The sequence below is a fragment of the Thyridium curvatum genome, assembly GCF_004353045.1.
Source record: "Thyridium curvatum strain D216 chromosome Unknown NODE_86_length_176648_cov_78.404728, whole genome shotgun sequence".
NCBI classification, from domain to species: Eukaryota; Fungi; Ascomycota; class Sordariomycetes; order Thyridiales; family Thyridiaceae; genus Thyridium; species Thyridium curvatum.
Window position 1 is genome coordinate 47,631 of NW_022156841.1, and position 18,997 is coordinate 66,627.

At 55.2% G+C, this 18,997-nt stretch overlaps 5 protein-coding genes across 5 annotated transcripts; 1 reads left to right on the forward strand and 4 right to left on the reverse strand.

The window, feature by feature from the left end:
* Positions 1-2,937: 2,937 nt before the first annotated feature.
* E0L32_010537 (uncharacterized protein) lies at positions 2,938-4,590 on the reverse strand (the record flags this gene model as incomplete). The annotated part of the gene is made up of 2 exons (XM_031133166.1): positions 2,938-3,991; positions 4,055-4,590. The coding sequence occupies 2 exons, from the start codon at positions 4,588-4,590 to the stop codon at positions 2,938-2,940; spliced, it is 1,590 nt and encodes a 529-aa protein (XP_030989456.1).
* A 586-nt stretch (positions 4,591-5,176) lies between these two features.
* E0L32_010538 (uncharacterized protein) lies at positions 5,177-6,026 on the reverse strand (the record flags this gene model as incomplete). Its single annotated transcript, XM_031133167.1, has 2 exons — positions 5,177-5,888; positions 5,962-6,026. The coding sequence occupies 2 exons, from the start codon at positions 6,024-6,026 to the stop codon at positions 5,177-5,179; spliced, it is 777 nt and encodes a 258-aa protein (XP_030989457.1).
* A 594-nt stretch (positions 6,027-6,620) lies between these two features.
* E0L32_010539 (uncharacterized protein) lies at positions 6,621-7,213 on the forward strand (the record flags this gene model as incomplete). The annotated part of the gene is made up of 3 exons (XM_031133168.1): positions 6,621-6,839; positions 6,891-6,953; positions 7,031-7,213. 3 exons carry the CDS (start codon positions 6,621-6,623, stop codon positions 7,211-7,213), a joined length of 465 nt encoding a protein of 154 aa, XP_030989458.1.
* A 1,032-nt stretch (positions 7,214-8,245) lies between these two features.
* E0L32_010540 (uncharacterized protein) lies at positions 8,246-9,238 on the reverse strand (the record flags this gene model as incomplete). The annotated part of the gene is made up of 1 exon (XM_031133169.1): positions 8,246-9,238. One exon carries the CDS (start codon positions 9,236-9,238, stop codon positions 8,246-8,248), a length of 993 nt encoding a protein of 330 aa, XP_030989459.1.
* A 1,323-nt stretch (positions 9,239-10,561) lies between these two features.
* E0L32_010541 (uncharacterized protein) lies at positions 10,562-17,387 on the reverse strand (the record flags this gene model as incomplete). Its single annotated transcript, XM_031133170.1, has 5 exons — positions 10,562-11,750; positions 11,874-12,202; positions 12,803-12,935; positions 12,997-16,622; positions 16,779-17,387. The coding sequence occupies 5 exons, from the start codon at positions 17,385-17,387 to the stop codon at positions 10,562-10,564; spliced, it is 5,886 nt and encodes a 1,961-aa protein (XP_030989460.1).
* Between the last annotated feature and the right edge of the window lie 1,610 nt (positions 17,388-18,997).

Here is an 18,997-nt window from a genome sequence, read left to right on the forward strand (position 1 = left end):
CCTGCTAAGCCCCGAGATCCGAGGTTTTTCTTCTTGTTCATCCTGTGAGTGGGCAAAGGTTCTGGTGCCCGCACAGGCCAAGATGAGGCCCGTCGAAAGTAATCGGCAAGCACGCTCATCGGCAGCGGTCTCAGCCGATGTCCGACTCGTTGCCGATGGCCACCGGTCCGGCCCCCTGTGATGCCTGTAGCAGATGCCCGACTAAATTGCGGTGAGGAAGAAGGCAAGCCTTACTTTGGAGAAACTAATGCATATCGACGCGAAGGCCCCCCCCCCGTCAAGGTCCATGAATTTTCAATCCTCCACAAATCAAGGGACCTTGGAGAGGGCTGACTCTCACCGCCCATTGCCCGTGTGGAGAATGTCTGAAGCAGTTGCTTTGACGCATCATGCCCTAATACTGATCGCCCTGAATTGCTGGTAGCAGCAGCCTTCACAAGGCAACCCGGGAAGCAGCATTGACCTGCACATTCAGAGTACCACGAGAGAGGAGACGAAAACCACGTCGATCCCTGCAGTTCTGGCTGTGGAGGAGACAGACTCAGAGGACATGATCCGATTGATGGCATTATCGCATTCCGCCTTCGGTGTGCACATATGATAGCAAAATGATGCAATGGGAACTTGCAGCTCGGGGCAGTCTAACACCCGATTGGGAGTCGGTGGATGGTGAAGCAGCATAAACTACACCGAGAGGCGAGCAAACATGGCGTTGGCGGAGGGCTGCTTCATGCCCAATTTTGCATGTTGATCCCAGATCCCAGTGATGGTTGGCATGAGTCTTTATGACATCAAAATGTGGCAAGCAGAGATTTGGGCTGAAAGGGCCCTTTAGTCTCGCTGATAGTAATTGGGTCTCAAAGCCCATGCCAGCATACAGGAGACCTGCTCAAGAAGACATCAAAGCTTTCGAGATGAGGGCACAACCGGCTGCGAGAAGCAATTGGTGCGAACGAAAAAAGCAAACATCCGTTCAAGGGAAGCCTCCTAGGTAGTCGTGCAGGCAGCATGCATGCCCAATCGGATACGCTTCCTTTCTATCCTTCCAATGCTAGACTAGTGCATGGTAGAGGCGGTCATGTCACTTTACATTTGATGTCCTCTGGAAGTTGAATGTAACCTACATGTAACAGACAAGCCAAGTCTGGCCAACGAGGCTGCAATATACAGAACGACGACAGGTACCCTTGAGAATTGCAACGGAACGGATTTCTAACGGATTTCTACTGTCCTTGCCGTTTCTTTTTCTTCAGAAGGACAATTAGAAGCTGCGGTGAGCGGCACTGGACTGATGTGTTGTACCGATGTTCAACACTAACATCGCGGAAGCTTTCCGGTGCAGCAGCGCCCACGACTTGGCCATGCGCCTTCCAAGTAGATGATTGGCACGTTGTCGAGCAGGGGGGGGGGCCTCAATTGATTGGTAGCTTTGGGATGGAAGGATGCGTACTTCTGAATTAGTTCTAATTATTCTTACGTGTTCACGAGGCTGAACTGATGAGAATTGCCATATCCATTTCCATATGCTGCATCCGGAATTCCTTGATGCCTGGACAGTCATGCGAAAATCCGACTCGCATCGCAATTTTTCGGTGTGTTCTCGTCTGGTGGTACAAATGCCTAGGTTTCAAACAAGCGGTCGAGGTTTCGTCCAAATGGAATCACGGGTTCAAGACAGAGTTTTACTGCAGCCAATCCCGGGTACCTTGATGGGCGTTCAACGTTCCACCCGTCCTTGGTTGGTTGCCTTAGACCAAAGCTGCGAAGACTTTCATCAGATGGCACCTAGCTTGTCGTCGTGCTGTAGCTAGTGTTGGCACCTATTGATGATGTTTCCGGATCTTCACTCGGCCCGTCTCCTGTGTGCCATAGATGATAGATGCCCTTACTAGCCGATTCCGAGCTCGAGAAGACTTGAGTTTCTTCGATGGACCACAGTATCATCCAGTGAAAAGCTTCTCCTTTCCCACCTAGGGCCACGTGGGAGTTATGATGGTAGGATCAATCTATGCCTCCTAGTGATAGGACAGCATACGAAAACGGGTGTAAGTGGCCGATGCGGTGCTTGCTCTGTGAGAGACATGGTATCCTAAGACCCTCCCTGGGTTACGTTTCTCCCATGCAAGAGAAACAATCGAAATTAGGGAGGTCGCACCAGGAATGAATTTCGGGTTCCTGCCGTGTAAGACCATGTCTGTATGTATATGCGTATATGCGTATACCCATAGATCAACACAATTATCTCGTATTCCACTACAAAACGCGAGAAGATCACCCTGTCAAGCCTTTCTCACCGAAGATCTTGTACTTCGTCAGTCGCAGCCTACGATGCAGACAGGCACCCTGATGGAGATGTTAGCAATCAACCAATGCATTGGGCAAACTGCTCGGCGCTGCGTGAAGTGACAAAGTCGAGTTATACAACGTTAGGCAACTTAGGCAATGAAACAATTATGCAGCTCCGTCTCGAGCTCGAAGAAAGTTTGAGAAGTGAAGCCACGAATATCTCCGGTCCTCAGCAGGCCAGGAAGCCGTATCTGCTCAACTCTGGATTTGCGTTTCCTCTGGATCATACGGAGATGCCATTACCCGAGTTGTCATGGTAATGAGATCATCCCATCCCGTATTTTGACTCGTTTGCCAGTGTGCCATAGTGACCTAGTCCGACACTAATCTATGTCGACTTTACCATGAGTGGAGTCAAGAGCTATACTGGGCCATTGACAGACTCTCATCATGATGCTCAATTTGAAATCCTAACTAATATGACCCTTTTGTCCTTTGCCGAATGCCTTGGGGTTGACTGTGTACAATACAATATCGAGTCTAGTTTCATCAAATTTTGTCAGACAACCAAATATAGACGCCAAACGCCAGGCCAAGAGCTCCAGCTTTGTCGTGATCATATTCGCCAGCAAAGAACATTGGAATCCCCAGCTACGAAAGGTGAACTGCATCCTTTACATCATCCGCTACTTCTGCAGACTTGACGAGTGCTCCCTTGACACACTCGCCAGGTATGCACTTCCAGGAGCAGCCCCTCCTTAGGAATGGCACCAACCGCTCGTCCGCATCGTGGCTAAGCGGCGTTACCGAGACGCCTCCAGCATCACTCGGGAGCGAAGAAGAATGGCACAAATGCCACCACTCTATCCAGGCTGTCCTGGGTACGACCATCGGCCGCCTACACACCGTGCACGCGAGACCGCCCATCTCACGCTGCGACATCGCCTCGAGAAGTAGCTCCCGCAGGTGGGGAGGAGAGTCCATCGGAAGCATATCCGGCAGTTGCTCTAGCTGAGATGTTTGGTAGCAGGTGCGCAGAGCCAGCTCGAACAGAGTTGGGACCCTCGATGAGGACGTATCCTTGAGTTGCGTCGATGCACTTGGCTGGGTATCGCCTTCCAAGTCGCCGTACAGACCTTGTTCTGTCGGCACGAGCCTGGAGTCTGGAGAGAGAGGCTCGAGACGGAAGCCGGAGTGCACGACTCCATTGCTATACGACAGCTGAACGGGCGACCGGGCGGCCAGACCTCCGCAGAACCGATGGCCTTCAAATCGTTGCAGCATTTCGCGCTCCCCTGATTCGCCGATGGCGGACTCTGCTATTGTAGATAGGCTCTCAGGCTGCCAGAAAGGGTTTGGGTGTAGGTAGAGCTCCGATATGTTCTTGCTGTTCATCAAGAGCTCGGCGAGCTCATAGGATAGATGGTTCAAGGCGTTCTGAGACAAATTCAGGACCTTGAGATTGGGCAGTTGGCCGATACCTGTCGGGACCTCCCGGAGTCCATTACCTCGCAGACTGAGCACGGTCAAATGCTCAAGTTGAAAGATGGCACGGGGTAGCCGTGTGAGTGCATTGCTCCCAAGGAAGAGCTTTAGAGATGGAGTGCTCTGCTCGAATGCAACGCCCTTTGTGACAAGCGGAATGCAGGCAAACTCTGACAGCGGCTCGATTGTTGGGTTGGAGAGCGTCTTTAGTCCAATCGCACTGTTAAGAATATATTAGCTCATAGCTGCCTTGGGTCTCCGGAGCACCAGGGGAGCTACACACGACAAATCGACCTTCTCATCCCCCTCCTCGACGCACTCTCTGATCCTATTGCGTGCCAAAGCTTCTGCCGCGCTCACGCGCAAGCTAGCGACCCGCCCAAACGTCCGCTGAGCCCTGGGCTGCAGCTGCGGGATGTTAGGCCGGGTGGTAGGGAGCGGCAGGTCCTCGACGCCGCTCTCATCCATGTCGGTACCGTCGCTGCCCATCCAGACACCGCTATCGAGCTGTCTCTCCAGCATCCTCCTCGGCTTCGGCGCCGGGCGGTGCACCAGCTGTGGATCATCTTCAAAGGAGGAGTCGCCCGAGGCGGGGTGTTGCGCGTACCAAGGGCCGACGTAGCGCTTCTTCCTGCGGCCCTGGACATAGTTGTCGATTGCCGGGTCGTCATCGCTCGAGAAGACGGCGGGATCGCTGGACTGGGAGAACAGAGGCGGTGCCTTGTTCTTGCGGCTTCGCTTCTTGGAGGATTGGAAGCTCTGCGTCGACGCGTCCCATGCGAATGGGGGAAGTGTGGGGAGGGTCGGCTCGTCAGCCATGTCTCCACGAGTGATGGCAATGAATCTGGTCAGGAAAAGGGAGGAATCGAGGAGAAAAGACAAAAAAAAGGTGTATGTACAACAATGTAAGCGCAATTAATGTACAGTTGAAACCGAAATGTTTACACGCGAGACAAGCTCTTCGAGTTGGGCTTGAACTTTGTGCGGAGGACGCGGATGTCTGGATGGACTTCGACACGCGACTGCCAATCCCCGAAATACGGAGCTGGTAAACAAATGACGGCATCCCGCTAAGCCTTTAGCGGGCCAGACCCTGAAATGTACTGATTGATAAGAGACACCACGATTACTCCGCAGTCTCTCGGGCATAGCTTCAATATTGAATAACCTCCCTTGAGATTTTGAATATTTTATTCCGCAAACACCTTCTTGGGGGGGGGAAGAGCATGGCATTCATCTCTATCATGGAAACTCACTGGGATGGCTAACATTTGGCGAAGATGGGACGACATTTGCATGAAATTCTCTATTTGGGTATCATTCACAAGTCCATACATATGGCGGCCGATTGAAATTAGATGTGCTGTCTCACAGACGATCAGCGCGGGTCGGATACAACCACTGCTCAATCCCAGTCGTCGTCGTCATCGTCATTCTGACGAGCGCTACTTCTCACACTTTTGTTCGTGCCCGCCAGACGCTCCTCTTCGGCGTCCTCTGCTTCTCTCCTCCTCTTCAATACTCTCATATCCGAGTCTTGCACTGCGCCTACTTCGACTAGAATCTTGTCGAGGTCGAGCATGTTCATCCGTGCACCGCCGACAGTCACTAGGGTGACCACCTGCTTCACAATGTCTCCGTTCTTGTAGACGAGGATCGTGGGGCAGTTCTTGTCTGGGTAGTTCTCGATGGCCTGGTTCGCTCGCATCTCGCAGAACTTGACGTCGCCATATTCCTTCGCTGCCTGCCGCCAGAGCTCTGTGAGCACCCTGGACTCCACATTCGTGCCCATGGATGCGGTGAGGTTGACCAAGACAACCCCATTGTTCGATGCTTCGGTGACCTCGCGTGAATATTCTGGCTTTGTAAGGGGGTAGACGCTGCCGTGTAGGGATTTCTTAGTCAGGGCGTCTAGCTCGCGCATCCTTTGCTGGCGGTACCGCTCGAGGAACTCTTCATCTTCATCATCCTCAAGCTCGTCAAGCTCGTCCAGGTCTTTGCCTTCTAATCGATTCTCATGTGCCAATCTTCGCCCTTCAAGAATCGCCTCTTCAATCATGGGGGTCGGGCTAGGCGGCTTCTCGGGAATGACTCCATGTTTCCTCAATATCTCGTTCCTGGGATCATAAGTTAGCTTGGATGCGTCATGCGGCCAGTGGCAAGGGTAGCTAATTTGGGGGTCGGTCGCACCATTCTGTGTCGGCGTTGGGGTCGTCAATGGGGACGGCAATCCGCTGATCTGTCGGAGCAGCCATTCCGGAGAGTACTTTCCTCGTGGATAGACCCTTGAGGTTGCAGAAGAAACGTTAATTATCCTAAGAAATGTGGTGTCGTGGAGAATTGGCGACTGGCAGGCCTCAGTGAGAAGCAACCCCACGGCGGGGTGCTGCATCCAGCTGCCTGGAGCGCGTCGCAAGCCGTTTGTAGGCGGAGGTTCTCTCCCGTGACAGTGGCCTAGAATGCTCTGGATGCGTGACCATCTGACTAAGGTTCCATTCCCGACTGGGGTCCAAGCTCCTGGAGCTTCCCTTGTTTTTTCGCCACGGGAGGAACAGGGCCAGTGTCACGTGGGCAGGTACATTTCTTGGTCCGTGCGGGTCTTCCACTCGCTGAACGCCCACACAATCGAAAAAAAACCCTAATGAGCTAAACTGCTTTTGGCTGTCCGGTAACCAGAACAAATCGAAATCCATCCCCTCACAATTTTTCATCACCGTTGCCCTTCCTACCTCTACGAACTCCATCCATCGTCGCGCCCAAATCTGTTCTCAGCACCGACAGATTTCGTCAACTTTCTCTCCGCTCGCGACTTTGATCACTAGAGATACTTCTCACCTCAAACCGTCAAGATGGTAAGCCGCCTACCCGCCCCTCCCTGCTGTTGTCGCAGCGACTCTCGTGCACGACGACACTCGCCACCGATCCGAGCCAATGCAACCGACGAACCCATCAAGAGGAGGATCAATCTGCGAAGACGGGTTGTGGGACGGGTCAATGGAATGATTTTCGGGAACGATTCGGATGTGTTGGCGACGATTGCAGGCAGAGAGATTCGATGGCACAGCAGGGTGACCAGCACAACGATGGAGACGCATGGGTGCTAACATGTCTATCCCTAGGTTCTGGCAGTCGACCTCCTGAACCCCAGCCCTGCGGCTGAGGCCAAGAAGCACAAGCTCAAGGTATGTTTTGGCAAATTTTCTCGAACGACTTGTCCCAGCAGTATTGGAGGGGTTCAAATGAACTAACAATCCGCCAGATGCTTGTCCCTGCTCCCCGCTCCTTCTTCATGGATGTCAAGTGCCCCGGCTGCTTCACCATCACCACCGTCTTCTCCCACGCCCAGACCGTCGTCATCTGCCAGGGCTGCACGACCGTCCTGTGCCAGCCCACCGGTGGCAAGGCCAGGCTCACCGAGGGCTGCTCCTTCCGGAGGAAGTAGATTATCAAAATCTGCTTTCTTTTATCACGGCTGGTCATGATTCATTGGGGGCACATCTCGGAACATCTGCAAAAACTCTCTCACTCTCGACATTGGGGCGTATAGAAAAGTAATGTCTCTCTACGAACGACGACCACCTTGCGGATAGAAGATGGACAAAAACCACCTCGCACACAACAAAAGGGGCGTTTGGGGTCCGGATATCTAGCATTATCGACATCCTCTTTTCCCACGACGTTTGTTTGTCTTTTTCCCTCTGCGTGCGTGTATCTTAGGGAAGATTTCGTACAGGCAGAATCTCATACTGCATGGGTGGATAGCTGGCAAAAATGGCATTTTTCACATGAGTGTTTCTTGACGGTCTGCACCGTGTCCAGAGCGGACCTTTCTTGAGCACGAGGACGTGGATGAGCTGATTGAATCGCCATACCCGAGTGCAGTGTACACGGAGACGGGGGAGGACCTCTCACTGTGCTTTGCGATTTGAATTCATGGATTCCACAATTCATCACCGTCCCTGTCATGTGTCTTTGAAAATGACTTGCGAGTAGCAACGTAGCCCGATTGTGACAATGACTTGGCAGAGCGAGTGTAAATCCGTAGTCTCGTAATTCTTATGGACCTGGGCTCCGCGTAAAGTGTCCTGTGACAGGCACGAACGACAAGCCACGATGCAAACTCGACCAGGTAAAGATGCCAAACATTCAATATTCCATTGACACACTCCTCTCGCAATACAAGTCCCATCTCATGCACTTGCGGCTGATGCTAGCTAGACCCATGCCTGTCTCCCAATTACCATCGGGGGGTTTGTCCACGCCCCCAGGTATACCATAACTCCACGCTCCATGATATCAAAATCCCAAAGTCAAGAAAGCCACACAGAAGCCCGGCCCGTTTCCCAGTTACACACAAATGATACACACACACACACGCATTCACACACTCTCTCACACACGCCTTCATCAATACAAAATTACCGATTTGACCAGCAGCAGTGCATGTTCTCAGAGGACGACAAAAAGGAGCGTCTTAGATGCCGCCCATCTCCATGTCCCGCGGTAGAGGCGCCCCCCAGGTCCGGAAGTCGAGGAAGCTGGCCTCCTCAAAGTCGCTCTCGCCGTCCATGACGAGGTCGAGGTTCTCCTGGCCCAGGTCGGTCAGGCGCGCGGGCGGCAGCGAGGCAACGACGGCGGGGGCTCCCTTGCGGCTACCACCGGCAGCAGCAGCTCCGCCGAGGCCGAGGAGACCTCGCCGGCCCCGGGGCACGGCCATGACGCGGCCGTTGTCCCAGCCCACGGGCGCCAGCGTCCGGGGGCTGACCTCGCCGTCGAGCCACTCGTCGCGCAGGGAGACGGGCTTCTCGACCGACTCGTCCTCGGCGTAGAAGCGCTTGCGCTGCGGCGGCGGCGCCAACGATGACGATGAAGAAAGCAGGTTGTTGGCGGAGGCGATCGTGTCGACGGAGGCGAAGGAAGCGGCCGACTCTTGGCTGCTGGTCAGGCCGGGGCAGTCGTTCATGTCAGAGACGTCGTCTGCCGCCGCCGCCGCCGCTGCCGAGGAGGAGGAGGAGGAGGAGGGCCCGAACGCCGACGGCGGGAACAGGGCCGGCCCGGCGCTGTCGAAGGCGGGCTGGGAGGCGAGGCCGCCGACCTTGTGGATGCCGCAGAAGGGGAGGAGCTCGCGCTTCTCCGCGGCTCGCGCGGAGGACGGCACGCGCGAGGACTGTTGATGCTGGTGTCTGCTGCTGGCCGCCTGCTTGGGATCGGCGTCGGACCAGAGCGAGAAGGAGCCGCAGTCGGAGCCCGTCTTGTAGCCCTCGGGCACCGACTTGCGGATGCGCATGCCGACGCAGAGCAGGTCGGCCTGGACCTGGGCGGGGGTGAGCGAGACTGCGGTCTGATAGCCTGACTCGTCGCCGTCGCCCTCGCCGCCGCAGCTGGGGCGGAAGAAGGATGTGATCTGGCGCTGGGCCGGGTCGCTGGCGGCGCCGGCGAAGGGCCGCTTGGTTCGCGGGGCGGACATGGTCTCTGACAGAGGGAAGAGGGATGTGTTGAGGGGGTTTGTTGTACAGGTTGGTGTCGAGGTTGGAGATAAGGCGGTGGTGGTGGAGGGTGCTGTTTGGTGGTTCACAGGTTCCCCTCCCAAAGCCTGTAAGATAAAGAAACTCTGCGGTCTTTCGACGTCCCGTACCGGGGGTGAATGCCGACAGAGAGGAAGCTGGCCCGATCTGCAATCGCCTGGCCTGCAAGAAAGACAAGACACCACAGCGGCAAGACTGGCAAGTGTATCCTGGGGGGGTTGGAAGGATGTGGTGTCGACCTGCAGCAATTGAGACGGATGCTGGTACAGAGTGGAGACTTTCAAACTGGATCTTGTTCTGCAATTGCGCAAGAATCCAGAAAAGAAGATGATTTCCAGTTCAAGGTAGATGCCTATTATGATCAACGTCGTCAAGTCGGTCTGTGCTGGAGCAGGGGCTGTGTGCGTGTGTTTGGGTGGAAGAAGAGTGAGGAATGTCCAAGGACGTTTGTACATGACGGGGGAGTAAAAATGAGGCTGGGGCAGTGAGAGAGCCAGCGTGCCAGCATGTGCGAGCCAGTGGTTGTTCTAGCAGATTCCCACCAAATCCATTGGCTGGAGCTGGGCAAAAGACCCTCTATTACTCTCTAGTGTGGGGGACCGCCGAAGCCTGGACGACCGCGTCCCGGTCGTGTTTTTTTCGCGTTAAGTGCTCCAGGGGTGTGTGTGTGTGTGTGTGTGTTTGAAGATGACATGATCCAGGCCAGGTAGGGAGAAATAGTACCGCATCAATTGCCGAAGCAAGAGGCATGAGCTGCTACTGTACCTCCGGAGAACGGCTTCAATGCCATCTCTGTCTGGGCCTGGCCGTCCGGAAATGAGCGAAAGCAGAGTAAGCGATCTACAGCTTGCAGGGCATAAAAAAAAAGCCGTCTGCTTAGTCTAATGCAGTCAACTCTATTGGTTTGCTCACCCGTATTAAATGCACACTGGAACCAACAGAGACACGCCCGTCATCCCATATTGCAATGCCCTCCCTCATAGCATCTTGCCCTACGGTGTTCATGTACCAGGAAGTACGTAAGCCGCCACCTTATGCACTCAATATTGCTTCGGTTACCACTGGCGGCATTCATGTGATTGTACAGCAAGGGCTTGATGTATCAACACGATATCGATCGGTATATTGTGAACCCAAGGAAAAGCTACCTCTATGTTGCAATACAAATGGCTCAGCACCCCTAAGAAAGAGCAGACTCACACAAGAGGGGGTATACGTAGTCCGTCCGCAACGGTGCACACAATCTTTTCTAGAAAAAAAAAACGCTACAAACCTGGAAACGGGTCGCGAAACTCTAGCAGATCCCGTTGCCCGTAAAACTCACCCGCGACCGTAAGGATCATGTTCAGCGTGGCCCTCATGTTGATGCGGGCCCGCGCCGCGTCGAACGGCACGTCATCGCCGCCGCCGCCCACCTCGTGCGTCGAGGGCTGCGATGGCGGCGCCGGCGTTGGGATCTCTGGTTCTGTGACCGGGACGAAGCCCGGCTCGGGCGGCGTATCCTCGACCGCGTCGAGCCTAGCGAGCAGTCGAGCCTTTGCGGCCTCAATGTCAGCTTCGGCATCTTGGGTCACAGGGGCAGGTCCGACGAGCACTTCCCCTCCTTCAGACGCCGAGTCCTCCATGGGCGCACTCCCCACCGAGCAAGTCTCTATCTCCTCAGCATCGCCGTCCGCCTCCCCTTTGATTTCAGCTTCATCCTCGTCGCGTTCTTGCTTGACAGGATCGTCGTCAAGACCATCCTCGTCATCGTCTCGGCCCCCTTCGTCGAGCTCGACTTGCTCTCTGAGCGCCGCCATCTGCGCGATGCTCGTCATCATCAGCACCGCCCGCTTGCCCAGTTCCCGCACCCAGCCGACATCCGTGTGATCGAGCTCGCCCCGGTCAGGCAGGCGGGCTAGCAGGGCCCACAGCCACCGGCTCGTCCGCTCGCGCAGGTGAGACCCGCGCTGCATGAGCTTGCCGTTCAGGATGACGCGCAGCAGCCACAGGATGCTCTCCTTGTCCATGGCCGCAACCTGCGCCGGCAGCGGATCGGTCCGGAGCAGGCGGCCCCGCCAGACCAGGAACGACTGTGATCGAGGGGCCGAGGGGCCGACGTTCGTGGCGTGTTCTGACGACAGAGCGGAGAGGGCCGAAGCGGGCGGGTCCTGATGCAGGAGGTCGCGCAGCTGGTTGAATCGGTGTATGATGGATGAGTAGTATGCTTCGTATATGCGCTTCTCATCCCCGGCTTCCCCCTCAGACAACAGTCCATCCTCGGACTCTGGACCAGGGGCAGCCGTGTACGTGCCGTCGAAATAGTAACCCCTTGTGTCCCCTAATCCGGTATCGTACAATGCTCGATCTACATCTTCCTCGTCGTAGCAAAGCTCGTCTGGCCCCGGCCGGGGGGGTAGCTGTGGGCCAGCCTTCGCGGCCACGAGTAGGTGAGGGATACCGCCAGCTTCTTGTCTGTGATACTCGCCATGTTAGCATACCTCACCACTTGAACGATCTTAATGCAAACTTAGCGACAGATGCACAGACCGCAAAGAAGAGAGGGGGGGGCGGTTATCGAGTTGGGCTTTAACGTACCGTACAGCTTTGAGATATGCTAGAGCGTCTTGCTCATCCTCAAACTCGAGGTCTTCGCCGTAGGGAACTGTTGGCTCGTCCAAGCTGGAGAACACGTAGCGCTGGCCATATGTGAGGTCTGTCGTCGGCGCCGAGCTGTGGTGTTTGCCTTTCCCGTTTGAGGCGCCGTCATGCATGCGCTGTTTCTTTGGGGGCTTTGCGGCAGCCTCCTCGTCTGTCGCCGACTGGGAGTCAAACTCCCGCTTGAAGCTCATGATGCGCTCTGCGGGCCCTGCGCATGGCATTTGTGCCTTCTTGAAGATTTGGTGTTGTATTCGGAGAGATGTCTCCTGCCAGGTTGTCTCTCATGGCGAATGGTCCAAGTGCTTCTGGGGCTGCCTAGACTTTTTGGCTTATCGATAAGCACTGCGACTCTCAAATTCGAGGGTTCCATCATTCAATGTTGATTCAGTTCGATCTCCGAGAAATCTCGTACAGAAGAGACCGTCTCTAGGATGATAAGTGCAGTATACTTTAATTTACAAAGAGCCAGAGGTCCTCTTCTTGTGGACGCTAGCATCTACAGTTCTCATTATCAAATTAAACAGATACGTTGGGTGTACATGCACACCCCTCTCACGAACTCATTACCCCTCAAGACTTTTCTTAGCAAGAAATAGCCAGGCCATGCAAAAGGAGGAAGCTCCCATCTCCAGGTGTATGGGGAGCACAGCGGAATAATGAAGAAGATGTGTGAAAGAAGCCACATAGACAAGGCAATCCGGGAAACCACACGGTCTCAGAACAGCCTCTTAAGTGGAAGCACCGCCAGAGGTGCTCCAGAGCATCAACCTGGACGATGCGATCTAGTGATGTATGCCGTCTGCCTCCTCGTTTGAGCAGCGAAAAAGGTTAATGTGGTAATCGCCCCGCGCGGCACACGCGAGCACCTCGCGATGGGGATGGAAGGCCGTGGCCGAGATCGGCGAGCCTCGGTTCTGCAGGAAGTTGGAATAGGGCTCGATGCGCGACAGGAGCTTGCCGTCGAAATTGAAGACCTTGACGCTGTGCGCAGACGTGCCACTTTAAGCAGCAAGTGTCAGCATGATTGATACGTTAGGTGATATGCAAGGAGAGAACTTACACGGCAAAGACGGGCAGATGCTCATGGGTGCTCGCGGTCCGCAGGTGATCCCTCGTGGTCTGGAAGGTGTGAAGAGGGCTGTCCATCCGGATGTCCCAGAGCTTCACCTTTCCGTTGCGGCTCGCCGACAGGAGCTCTCGCTGGCCGCCGCGCTGCATGTGCACGCTCTTGACCCAGACCCGGTCGGAGTCGTCCTTCCACTTCCTGACCATCGCCTCCTGCGGCCTGCACCGAGTGTCAAACACCCGCACCGCACCGTCGCCAAATCCGGCCACAAAGATGTTGCCCGTCATCTGGTCTGACGTCAGTGACGTCACGCATGACCCAGATCGAGCCGGTATGTCCGTCACGCAGGTCTCGTGCCCGGCGTTCCAGAGGCGGATAACCCGGACGTCGCCGGCCACGATGACGGTGCCGCTGACTTGCTGCCAGTCAAAGACCATCCCAGAGTTGACATTGCTGGGTACCAGGTGGGTGAGCGCTCTCCATGCGGAAGCCAGCTCAATCTTCAGATCCGAGTCGTAGTTGCGGTAAACACGGATAACGCCGTCCGACGTCCCTGTCATCAGGAACGCCTGATCATCCTCGTTGATAAATTTCATATCGCTGATCTTGGAACCCTCTGGGTTGCCGTTGGAGAAGCTGCTTAACCTGTGGTGCTTCTTCCAGTCCCAGATGTTAATAGTGTTGCCATTGTCGGCAACGGCAAGGTGGTCCTCAAACTGGTGGAAGGTCAGCTTTGCCGGTTGAGCGCCATTGTTAATGATGCTGAATTGATCATTCCACTTGTGTGATCCCGCGTGGGCTTTCTGCGGCTGAGTCTCTCTGATGACACCCTCGTTCCTTGATCGGCGCCACAAGCGCTCATTGTATTCGGTACTGCCGGGTTCCTCGGCCTCACTTGCCTTCATCTGAGGCTCCCGGAAGTACTCAATAGACCAGTCGAGAAAGGTGCTCGGCAGCGGCAGCGCTGGCAGTTCTCTCCTATCCCTGCTTTCGAACCCAGGCGACACAGGCTCCCGTACGGTGTGATAGGCGTCGGCAGACCTGTCCTGGTCGTTCTGCTCCGCGGCTGCGGGCCAGTCAATACTCTTTTTACTTCTCTGGGAAGCAGTCCGGTAGAGAGCCGGTGAAGGCGGCCCGGGTGTGGTAGGGGTGGTGGGCGTGTCGACGTTGAAGAAGGGCGAGAACAGCGAGCTCACTGTTCTGCGGATCAGACCAGGCGACTGCGGGGGCATCACGCCGTCACCGTTGGCGACGTGGGAGATGTTGCTCCTCTGCGACGAGAGCGACTGTGCTTTCGACATGGCACGCTTGACTCTCCTCTGGATGTCATCCATAAGGTTTTGCGCCTGGGCGCCGACTGACGAATGCAGCAGGGCGTTGTGGATGAAGTCAGCAATGATAGTCGCGTGGCTCTGCACCTCGGTGTGAGGATCCACAGTCAAGATCATGATGTGTTTCCAGCACGCTGCAAAAATGGTATTGTGTGACATGCCATGAGCGGTGGGCTTGATCGTGCCATCCCTGTTGCGATTTTCTGGGCGTGCATAGTGCAAGCCCAGCTTGTGCTCCAGACCGTCGTCCCTAGGGGGGTGCAGAATGTACTCCTTCTCCTCGAGGAGGTGCTCGTAAGCAGCAACGAGGAACTTATTCTCGTAGCGAAGGGCGAAATGAGATAGAAATACGAGCAGTTCCTTGCGCACCATGGCACTGCCGTCGTTGGCCATGTCAAGCAAGGTCCACGCCACCGACTCTTCAATGCGGGCAACTTCGTCGGTAAGGTCCGGTATGCCCAAGAAAGTGGTCATCGCGTGGAGCATAGCCGCCCTTACTTCACACACAGGGTCCCTGCTCAGGTTGGAGAGTTTCGTTGGGGCGTTCTCTCTGATCCCACGCCATTTCGCCTCTGGCAGATCCTGCCAGAGCTGGCTGATGCAAAGGCAGCACCATTGCCGCAAGAGGGGATTTTCCTCGTTGGTCAAATGCATCAGGCAGAAGGTCATGATGTCGGTCTGGTTGCAAACGGTCTGGCCAGGTTTGTACCCTTTGCAGAGCATAGCCAATATGAATGCGCACATTGCCTTGTGCTCGTCACTGTTAGATACAGGCAGGTTTTCTGAGGGCTTGAGAATGGACGCGAAGTAGTTGTAACCACTGTCCTTGATCAAGTCCTGCTGGCAAGAGATGTCAACAGCCAGAACCCGAGTCCAGATAAAGACCATGACCGGTTTGAGCTCAGCAGCAGCGGACTGCAGCAACTTCAGCACATAAGGGAAGATGCCTATGCTCAAGGCCAGTTGGACTGCCCACGGCCCAAGATCGAGGAACCGGCCCAGGAGGATGAGGGCCCGCACTCGGTGTTGTTGACTGAGCAGAACTTGCAAGACGACGGGCAGCTGGTCAGGGGGCTTCTGGGACAAGGCGTCACCTCTGGTTAGGTATATCTCAAAGGCCGTCAGCTGCTCGGTAAAGAAGGTCGAGTTCTGATATTCGTAGTCGAGATTTTCTGTCTCCTTTCTCTCCAGCATCGGGAGTTGAGCGAGAGCCTGGTCGACAGCGAGATCCCAGCCTTCCCAAAGCGGGTGCTGCCTTGTGTCTGGCAATTCGGGATACGATTGAGGATGACACCCGTAGACCGACATGACGCGCTGAGCGAGCAGGAAGTTCCTGAAAAGCGCGGCCACCATAAGGTCCTGCCGGAAGAACTTGCGGAAAACATGTCTGGGCAATGTCGTCCAGGCAATGGTGTCGGTAATGGCGGTGAAGATCCAATTGAGCTCTCCCAGGGGGGTACGTCGCTCTTGCAGACGACCTGGGAGTTTCTTCGCCCGCTCGGGAGTCAGGTTCGTCTTGAGAGGATTCTGCAAGACGAAAAACCACAGGGCCATCTCTATTGGGGTTGTGAGACACGACGTGAACAGGTCCGCGGGCAGTAAGGGGTTCGTGGGCAGATTTTCCTTGACAGCACAGGAGGCGAGGTGGATGTATGGGCGGAAATTCGTCTTTTCGTAGTTGGGATCGAGAGCTGCCGCCTCATCCTCTTCTTGCTCATGCTTCTCGACAAAGCGATGATAGTTGTTGAGGATATTGCCCGCCTCGGAGCAGTCCCATACAAATATCGTGGGTGCTTGAAGCCAATGCTGTAGATCGTACAACGACACTGGAATGTACTGGGTATAATTCTTGTTGAAGACCCAGATCTCCCCAGACGCAGTAGGCTTGGGCACTCCGTGTCCGTTGTAGTGCAGAAGGACCCGTTCGTCCTTTGCATTGCGACGCAGCGAGATGCAAAACTTCTTAGTCTCTTCCACCGACGGATCCAGATATTGCTTATAGCGAGTCCGGATGGCCAAGGTTTCGTACTGAGCTTGCAAGGCTTTCCCAATGTTCTCCAAGGCTTTCTGGACCGGAGGAACAGACGGGTCTTGCCATGCCTCTAGTTTTGCACCGGGCGATGTCTTGAGCTGGTCAGGAGGCTCGACACCAATGTTCAGGCAGACGGCAATAGCAGCCGACACGGTCTTGAGTCGGTCTCGCATGCGCCAGTCTTGAAGATCGAACGTAGTCTGTTTAGGCTTGCCTGTGGTCTCGTGGCGCTTGTCGGTAAAATACATGTACCAGTTCTGGATCACAGGAGCTATCAGCGGAGAACCCTCGATAGACAAAATCATCGAGACAAGGGGCGCACAGGAGCGAGGATGCCGCTTGACTGCTCTCTACCATGCTCCAGGCTCGTCCTCCTCAAGCGCAGGAGAATGACGGAAGGCAAAAACACCTACATTAGCAAGTTGGGAGATGATGTCCTCAGACTCATAGTGCTCTTCAAACCCATGCCTTGCGCCCCATTCATAGTGTTCGTCTTCAGCACGGTCGATGTTGATGACTTCTTCGCGCACCAGGCCGTGCTCGCTCTTGGATCGCAGCAATAGCGGCTTTGCAAGACGGGTGCCCCGCTCTGGGTCGGTGTCGCCGTTGGTCGTTGTGATAGTCAGTTCCTCCTTGTCACCAGGAGCACTGAGGGGACGTCTGCCGCCGGATGAGTCCGAATCGAGCTGAGCGCCATTGGAGCGGGATCGGACGTGGCCCGATGACCCGGCGCTGCGCATGTCGGGTCTAGATCGCATGGGCGGCGTCGCACCGCCATTGCCGGCAGCCGCCGGGCCATTCGACTCGACGCGAGAGGGCATGGCCGCGGAGCTTCCGCGAGCTATAGCTGGAGGGCCTCCAGCATGTGAGGGATGCGCAAGATGGTGGTGAGGGTCTGCACGAGCGCGGTCGGGGTGCTGGGGCGATGGCGACGGGGCCTGTCGGGGAGAGGCTCCCGTGGTGTTTTCGCGATGATGAGTCTGGGGCTTGTGCTGGCTATGCTGGACTGCGCGGGCCGTCATAGTTGTATCTACGGTCGACAATCCATTGCGCACACTGGAATCACACACATGGCAGTCGAGCCATGGGCAGCTGTGGGGTTGAGGGTAAGATGGTGGGTTGGTTGTGGGAAGACAGGAGGATTAGCTTTTGGTGGTGACGCGAGTCGTTGGATGCGGTCAGGCCTGGACCAAGCTTGTGCTTAGGTATTAGTGACACCCAATATGGTGCGCCCGTCAAAAGTGCTGGTCAGGTGCACTAGTAGGTAACCTCAGGTAAGCCGGCGGTGCATTCAGCGCTCAATCTGATCTGGCTGGGCTTGAGTCGCTGCCAATTTAGACTCACTCGATTGGTTGCAAGCTTTCAGGTTGCTTCCGCGAATGGGTTGATGGCCTTGAGCCGCGCTAGAATTCTTCGACGGCGCTAACCTCGGGCGACCTCCAGTTGACCTACGGAGGAGACCCTGTCTCGAGATGGCGATACCATGGCGAGAGCTACCTACAGGTATGCGAGGTTGAAGCCCCTACGAGTACTAGCGAGTTAGATACTTCATTCAAGTCATGTTACCTTAGCTGAACCACGTATTTACGTTGAAATTTACCCAGGTCTGGCTGGCTGTGACAAAGTCTGGTAGACCGTAGACCACATGCTGCTCCAATGGACAAGCTCGACTTTTTGGATCAAGATGTTGCTCCGGCCATCAAGGGGATATTGCAGATAGATTTTGTATCTACAAGTACATACAGAGTGCTGCAGGTTGAACAATAGAAAGCTCCGTGCACTGATTCAACCCCGTCAGGTCTTTGAAAGGTTCATCCAGGACCAGGTGAAGAGCAGTATTGAGGGGCGCGCCCACGGCCGGCCGGCCGGGCATGGGTAGGAGATGACCGGAGCTCGGGTAGCATTTGGAGGGTACCAGTGCGCAAGAGCTGAAACACACCAACATCTTATTAGGACCCGCCCGCCTAGCTGCCATTGCCATTATCGACCGCCTTGAAACAGATCACCCAGCAAGCTTTACAGTTCTTGAACAGATCAAATTGTTATTGAGATATCCAAATTTATGTCTGTTTGCGTCAGTATCTCTTGGCATCACCACAGGTGCTGTAGCCTAGCAGCCGAGAACTGCTTGCCTCCAAGGCTCAGGAGTGCGGGCAGGAACTCCAGGGAGATGATGACTTCGACCGAGATCCACATTTCTTCTCCTCTCCACATTGGGTTTCCAACGGTGCTTGTGGAGGGACCGCTTGCGCTGCTCTGCCCAGCTCCGTACCACCATCTTCAAGACCGCGTATTGATGCAAGGCATGCTTCATTTTAGTGATCGGCGCGCATTCATAAGAGAGAAAATCGGAGAGAATCCTCAAAGGAGTGCAGCTGAAGCGGCAGGATCCCTTGAGGAAAGCTGATTTTGACGACAACACAGTTGAAGCTTGTTTGCCGACTCCTTGAGCACGTACCGTGTTGTGTGAATCGCCGGGTCCGAGACCGATATGTACTTCGGATAGCATGGCCAAGCTCTTCTGGAATTCCGCCATGTTCCTCACTCTCGCCTGCGCCAACAGACTCTTGAGGCTGTTTCAGTCGTGGCTTATCTGGGTGGATGGGATACCTACAAGTATCCAGGTAGTTAC